The 8395-nt window shown below is 27.8% G+C and overlaps 1 protein-coding gene across 10 annotated transcripts in view; it reads left to right on the top strand.

Annotated features, from left to right (window-relative positions):
* Positions 1-3521, top strand: part of LOC107451983 (uncharacterized) — a 111023-nt gene extending 107502 nt beyond the window's left edge. For all 10 annotated transcript variants that reach the window (XM_071181610.1, XM_071181612.1, XM_071181611.1 and 7 more), the window contains one exon: positions 1883-3521. In XM_071181610.1, coding sequence (XP_071037711.1) covers positions 1883-1912 — 30 coding nt within the window. In that variant the 3' untranslated portion in view covers positions 1913-3521. The remainder of the gene's footprint in view (positions 1-1882) is intronic.
* The last annotated feature ends 4874 nt before the right edge of the window (positions 3522-8395 follow it).

An 8395-nucleotide genomic window follows, 5' to 3' on the forward strand; every position in this document is an offset into this window, starting at 1 on the left:
ACAACCGATGAAATTAACAAGAGAAATGAATTTTTCTATCGCTAATAGAGAAAAAAATTGACATTGTTTAGTTAGTCCCCGTAATCAGCAAAAATTTGAGAGATTTTTTGATTCTATTGCTGAGGGCGGAAAATGAGGTCTGAAATTGAGATTCTCTTGCAAAATACAGAAGGGTTGCACCTGAGAGTCGAAAATCCTTACCACTGAATCCAGCTTAGTATACGCAAGTGCGAACCCACAAGTATTTCATTAAACATCTAAAACAAATTGTGTTTTCATACACTACAGACCGGCTGTACGCCAAAATAGATTGGGGTTGAATTCAGGGTCATCCATATGTTTGAATTTGGGGGGGGGGGTGCTCATGAAAGAAAACGACATAGCTTAATGAATTAAAAAATTTATGAAGGGAAATTTCATCTATTTAAATATTTTTAATTTAATTAGCTGAATAACTAATTAATTTAAATTAATTTCACTTTTAATTATACATGATTAATCAAATACGCATATGTTTCATTATTAATTACAATAACACATTGGTTGTAACTTTTTAAATACACTAAATTCATAATCTAAAAACTTATCAAAGAGTTATGATTTAACAACATTATTAGTGATATAATCTTTAATTGAGGGTATAAAACGATTGTTTCATGGGGAATCAAGACCAAAATTCACAACATTTATAAACACACAATGACCTAGAAATAAAATAAATATAAACATTGGGCTCTATTGGGCTAAAACCTATTTCGATAGGGCTCTAGTGAAAATCGGGGGGGGGGCGGCATGGTTGAATTAATTGTGAAAACGCTGAATAGGACAATGTCTTTTTGCATAATTTGTGGCGAAAATCAACATGGTGAGGAAATTTCAGAAAATTAAAGATTTTTTAAAAACACTTGTGGAAAAAAGCACTTTTAAGGGCTTTTAAAAATCGAAAAAAAGCACTTTTTAAAAACGCTACACACCCTGTTTAACAGAGCAGGAAATAAAATGGAAGAAAAGAAAATTCTACTTATAGAAAATCAAACATTGATTAAAATTAGATGTTATTATCATTAATCAAAAGAGAAAGTACTGTGTTATTATGAATGTATTTCCTTTTGATGCCTTTAAGCATGTAATCATTTCTTTAGTTGGTATTTTTATTTTTCTAGTGAATAATAATTGTTGATAGTTGAAGATCAAGGGAGAAAAAACTGTTTATGTCCATTTTTCAGAAAAAAGGATGATTAGATCGTCATCTGTTGCATAATAAGGATTACTAAGTTTTGACCAATCAATAACATGGAAAATTGATTCTCTTCAAGAGTTAGTACTCAGTGCAAATTTCCGGTTCATCTTGAAATTCATTTCTTCTCTGAATCAGCTTTTGTGGACATAACCGTTCATCCCTTTTGCTCTTCTGTTGTATTTGACGTGGTAAAAGCTATTGTTGTTAGAATATATAATAAATATTGGCAATAGCTATTAATGTTTGGTATGGAGATACATAGTTGGTTTATTAATTGACTTATTAGGCTTCAATAACGATGAAATAGCAGTAATAATTTTTCAAATTTAAGATAATTTTAAATTAAATTTACCACTTTATATTGGGCTATTTTAATTTAGAATATTGAATTACTTATTTGAGGTACGTTAAGAAAACTGCTTATAATTATATTATTCTGACTACAATCCAGTGGAGCAGTTGAAATAGGAACTGCTAGTAGGTAGTTAATCATTTACTTTTATTAATTCTGACCCTAATTTAATTGCCTATTCTTAAAAAACTAGATTTTATTTTAATTTAAATTCTTTAAAACTATTTTTGACATCTCTTGCTGAAATTCTGATACAATTCATATATTTAACTACATTGTTTTTATTTTAGTTTCGACCATCTTTAGAGGATAGTTTTTAAATTTGACATCTGCCCCTGAGCTTCTATTCTGTGCATTGTTGATGAAGAAAAATGTGCCATGCCATAAGAAAACCATGTGTTTGTTACTTGTTTTACAGACGTTTCTATTTTTTTCTTTTTTTAGTATTTGTGTTAAAATGATATATGTATTTTTTATATTTGGTAATTTTGTAAATTTGGTTGTTATGCTCTAGCATGGATAAAATTTGTTTTGTGTGTCTTTAAATATTTTTTTAGCAGGTATACCAACTTAAATTACATTCCGTTTTACTGACAAGTTTATTACATTAGTAATTTAAAAATTACATTACACTTAGCATGAAAAGTGATAAGTGTATTATGGTAATTGTTCAGTGCTATGTAGATTTTTTTTTAGATGATAGTATTGATATAAAGTAAAAAAATTTTAATGATAATTTGAATAGAATAAAACTGTATCCCAAAATATATTGTAAAGTATAAAGTGAATATTAACTATTTTAATTATATATTATACAGATATTCTACTATAATGATATACACATACATATTGAACAATTCCTAATTTTTTAATTATGTTAAAATTTGGTTTTCAAGTATTTTTCTGTGCATCCATGAATTGTCATATTTTTTAATTATTTTTGTGTATAAGAAATTTTTTCGCACTTGTAAAAATCAAATATCTTTGCAACATTATACTGTTAGCACAAAAATTAATATGAAATTGCATTGCATATGCTATATAATCTAGTTTTTCAAATTCAATAATTTGCACAAATATTTTTATGATAAAATTTAAAATATTGGAAATAAATTTATAAAATTTTTAAATAGTAGAGTACAATATTTTTGTAAATTCATAATGGGCAAATGTGTAAAATTTTTCTAAACATCTAGCCCATTTTTCTCAAAAACTATTTATGAGAATATGTTTTTCTTAGCCAAAGAACTAGTAAATCATCTAATTTAGTGAATATCTTAACATGATTTCTAACCATTTGTTAGATTGTTTATTTTCTTAGCAAATAAATTGTATTTATATTTTTCTGAGCAATTGCATCTTAGCATTTCGGCAAAAACATTTTATCAGTTTTAATTTTGAAAGAAATTATTATATTTCATGTTCTTAGTCTTCATATTATTTGGTATTCTATCGAGTAATCTGTCTAGTATTTTAAGTAAAGAATTTGTATCAAATAAACTATCAATATCCTCAGCAATTATAAAACTTGGCAATAAAAGAAATAGAGGAAAAAATTCAGAAGTTCTATTGTTGAGTCTAAATATTACAGTTTATGTTCTTACTCTAACATTTTATATGAGAAATTTCAATTAAAGTTGCTTAATGTGTGATCTGAGATTTTGTTTTAAGTTAAAGATTGTTATAGTACCTTTAAATTTTTGATATTTGTAATCGAATTAATGCTGTATCTGAAAAGTTTTATTCAGACTTAGTAAAGAAGTTAAAAAAGCTTGAAATATTTCATGTAATCTGTGGTGCCTTATTGTGAGTAATCAAAATACATTTTGATAATAAAGAAGTCTTGTATTTAGAACTTTCGAAAAATTGTTTTTTTCGTATTGCTTCATAATTGTAATTTGATATTGAATAAAGTATTTTTTATGAAAATGGTTACTTTTATTGTTAAAGTAGAGTAATTTAGTTGCTTAAAAGCTTTTAAAAAAGCCATCAACTATATTGACTCTTGAGGTCCGAAGAATTTTTAAAAATATATATTGTGTAAAGATCAGAAATAATAGTTTTTAATTGGGTATATCAATACCTGCATTAACCCTTTCGCACCGGACGGGAGCTGTGCCGTCCCAGTCTGTTAAATTTTTGATATTACGGCTGGGACAACATATGTCCCAGTTACTGAAAAATGTCTGGGACAGAAAATAACGCCCACTTCGTACTCCAAGCCAATTTTAAGGATGTCTCATCGTTCTGAGTCCATAAATTTCTCGCGTCAATCGTACCCGATCTAATCAAGCAAGCTACAATTTGATCCATACAGTGTGTAAATATTTTCGAGTGGTAGTTTATTAAGTGTGATTTTTGTTTTAATAAATTCAATTTATTAGGTTTTTAGCCACCACTATTTCTAAATAATTTGAAGGCTCCTTCCTCTGACGAAGGGTCGAAAGAGAATTTACCCTGATAAGTTGAGACAGCTCGCATATATTAGTGAGTCTTCTGAAACTGAAAACACAGAAGGGGAGACCGACAATGAAGTCGTTTCACACTATCACAGTGATTTGTTTGATGATGAAGTTGAGCTCCAAAACCAGAATCCACCATCATTTTCACGGTCCCATCCAACTAACTTTGCACCACGAATGCCACTAGTTACTTACATCAAGGGTGAAACAAATTTCTCTATTGGCAAAGAATCCACCGAAGTGGATTCTTTCTTCAAGATCTTTCCCAAAAGCTTATTCATTTTACATTGCCCAATGTACGAACGAAAGTATAGAAAAAGAAAGAAAGAACATTTGGAAATGCGAGCAAGGAAGTCAATAAGCAAAGGCCCCCTTCCTCCAAAACTATATCATCAACAGCGAGACTTTTCAATGTTGGAAACCATTTCCCCGTTGAGGGAAAAAAAGAAGATGTGCATGGTGCTCAAAAATGAATAAAAAGGCACGGTCGAAAATAGTGTGCACCTCTTGCAACGTAGCACTGTGTAAGAACTGTTTCCATCCCTTACCACACACTCAAGAAACCCAAACTTTAGATACTGATGTTCCTCCACTACTTTCAATTTTTTACCTTTCTTATTTTATAACTGTTAATTTCGAAAAGTGTTAATGATAAAAAAACGTTAAGTAAAATGTCAATAAAAATGAGTTATTGACTCTAGAATTCCGGCCGGGACATATGTTGTCCCATCAATGAAGCTTGTGAAATAATTGTTATTAATGGTGCGCTGTTATGGGGACGTTTATGCGTCTCCAAGACCTTCAACATTTTAGGCATAAAAGTTATTTTATCTAATAATCGCTTGGAGGAGAAATTACTGATCCCGGCGATGGGGCGCACTTGGGCTGATTTTTCGCCGTATTGAAAGGGTTAATTGATGCATTCACACTTTATCTCTCCATAAATAAAATTTGCTGTTAAAGGAAATGGCAAAACTGGTATAACTGACTGAAAGGAGAAAAAACATATTGTTTTGCTTCTTTGATTTGAAACAAATTACACTCATTATTTTTAATGGAAATGTATTTTTTTTATGAATGTTTTATTAAACAATTTAATGCAATGAATCTTATTTGCATCACTTATTGAAAATAAAGAAAACTTTCTCTTGAGAGGATGTCGCAGAATAGAATAAAATTTCCGTTTTAGAAAGTTATCTGCCTTACATGAATGCTATGATTAAAATTCACAAGATATTTCATTAAAAATTATTGCCTTGTTTTTACCCCCGTAAAATATTTAAAAAGCTCTGCTCAATTTGAAAATTGACAAACCTTGAAAAAATCATTGTTAATTATAAAATTTTTGTACCTTGTTAAATCTTTTACATAATTCAAATACCTAATGTTTTTACCTTATTGAAAATAAGATAGAAGAAAAAAAAAGAAAGATTCAAATGTATCACACTGTCTCACGTGGATAGAATTGTTACTAAAAAAAATTTGTCAAGATCCGTATTCGTGAAATTTTTAATGACTTACATTTCAAGAAAAAGATCAATATAAAAATTTTAGATGAAAAGACAATTTTGGAAAAGAATTTGCATTGAAATTGTGGATAGAAAGTCTTATAAAATATCCCAAGTTAAAGTTTGTAGAAATTACTATAATGATAATACATGTAAATAAAATATTAGAATGACAACATTAAACTAGGTGTTCAAACTTAGTAATGATCATTTGAAATCTGTTGATTAGATTACTTATCAATAAAAAATGTGTACATTAATTTCAACTTTCTAATTGCATTTATCTGGACTAAAATAATTGTTAATAACAAGGTAAATTTTATTACAAGTGTTTAAAAATAACAGTGCAAGTTTAGATTTTAGTAACAAATTAGCTCTACAATTGATATGCAAATCTCCAATATTCGATAACTTTTTTTAAAAAAAAAAAAAAAGAATATTTAAAAAGAGATATATAACAATTTTCCTAGCGCCTAAAGTAATATTGGAGACTCTTGAGTTTCATATTTTAACAATTTTATTATTATTATTTTTTTTTAAAAAATAAATTTTATACTATTATAAATTTAATTAAACCTTATTTTTCTAGACCTGAGGACAATTAAAAATTAAGATGAAAAAGGTAAAATTAAGAAAAAATTACTGATAAAACATACCCAGAGTTTCAAAACAAACTTCTCTATTTTTTAGCATGTGAAATCGGTAGACCCATCTGTATCGTGGTCAAGGAGCTGTTCTTAAACCAGGAAAGTTCCGGATTCAAATCCTGCTTCTGGCATGGATGTTATTTCACTCTCTGTGTTTTTGTGTTGTGGGGGGGGGGGGGGATNGGGGGGGGGGGGGGCATTGATCCATGATATGATGATACCGCCTGTTGAGAACCATGAGATTATAAGTGGTGGACATTTGGGGGAAAGGGAATATAAAACTATTAAAAATAATCTTATTTATTGACTAACAGTACTCAAGAGTTTTATAACCTAATTTGCATTTTTAATAACGTTTTTTATTCTTTTTTATTAGACTTGAAATGATCACTTTAGAGATCTTAACTTTTAATAAAGGATTTTAGTGAAAATCAGGGTTTGAAAAAACCCGGGGGAAATTGGGTTTTTTCATGTAGTGCTCATAAACTACTTACTGTGAAAATATTTTTATGTATTAAATAGTGATGTATAAACTTAAAAATAGAAATAAATCCAAAAAAGTTTATGTAAAATATATATATTATAATTAAAATAAGTTTAAAGAATGCACTATCACTAATACATGTTTGAATCTTTATTCTTAAATACATAACTTTTCACAATTTTTAACACTAGAAAGACGGAAAATTGGTATATACCTATATTGCCTAAAAGCAGTCAAAATGACAGGATTGTGAATGCGTAAATAAATTTGTTTAAAATTCATTTTTAACACTTTTTATATTATTTACATAACAAGTTCTTAGTAAATATTAACAATAAAAAAATTATACGTTGTACAAAAAGTCACAAAATTTTAAGAAATTGTGTCATTATAGACATCATTATTTTTCTAATTGAAATTAAACAGTCAAAATGACTTCCTTAGGCAATCTAGTGTTAACTGAAGCACTATAAAATATAAATGCAACAGTAATATAAAAGGAACAAGTTTATAAATCTTTTTGTTTTCGTTTGTTGTTTATGTTTATATATATATGTATATTACTTATTACAAATTTATAATCAGTGAAAACTAAAATTTCATCTAACTTTTACCTTTAATAAAATTAAACTGGAATAAATATTTAATGGTCTTCCATGTTTTTATAATACGATTAATAGAAAGTGAAATTAAAATTACGTATAATTATAAAGAGTATCAGTTACTTGTCCCATTTTTCAAATATTTAACCTTAGAAAAAAGACTGCATTTTTAGATCAATTTTAACTTTATAATTTTAAAAAACAAATTAATTTAAAAATTACAAAAAAGCATATATAAAAATTGTTAGCTTATTTTTTTAAAACCAGAAAATAAAACTTTGTATTTGTTAATTGTTGTTTAATGCATCACTTAATCGAAAATGTTTTTTCATTTGTTTTTAACATTTTTAAACATGATTAAAAGAAACAAAATAAATTATATTAAAATAAAATCTTGAAAATAATATTTAAAAAATCTTAAAGTAATATTTTAATTTTTAACTATTTTTTAATTGTGATAAACTTTCTCCAAATAGTTAAAAATTGTCAGATGTTAAGAGTTAACTTAAAAAAAGATCCATTTCTCTCTTAGATGGTGATACACTTTTACGAGTTTTGTAGCTTTATCTATTTCGTAGTTTACTCTACACCAAATTGAAAGTTGAAAAGTGTCTTTCGATAGAGACAGAGAATGCTGGTGCTGAGTGTAAAGAAATTTTGTGGAAACTTGGAATTTTTTTTCATAATTTTTTTTGCCGTAATTTTCCACTATTCTTTGATGAAAACTGTAGAATAACGGTGTTAAGCATCATTGATTTTGGAAAGTATTCAGGATTCGTAATTTTGAATGCCATAACACCTGGCAGAAATTCTGGATGATGCTTAGAAAGACACTTTTCTGCTAATTGCACTTGTTCATCATTTAAAAATTGTCCCCTTATTTCGGGATCCAGGATGCATATGCTAATAAATGAGGTGGCTGAACAGCTTGATGGAATGTTTATGGGGTTCCAATTCATCACACGATAGTAAGTTAATTCATAACAGCTTCTGAAATTGAAAGGTTTTCTAATTGAAGCTTTTTTAAAGCTTCAGAAACAATTGATATCTGTTTTTCCAAATTGATAGTTTATTGGTAAAGCCCAACTGAATGGCGTATT

Source organism: Parasteatoda tepidariorum, chromosome 6, assembly GCF_043381705.1.
Source record: "Parasteatoda tepidariorum isolate YZ-2023 chromosome 6, CAS_Ptep_4.0, whole genome shotgun sequence".
Lineage (NCBI taxonomy): Eukaryota > Metazoa > Arthropoda > Arachnida > Araneae > Theridiidae > Parasteatoda > Parasteatoda tepidariorum.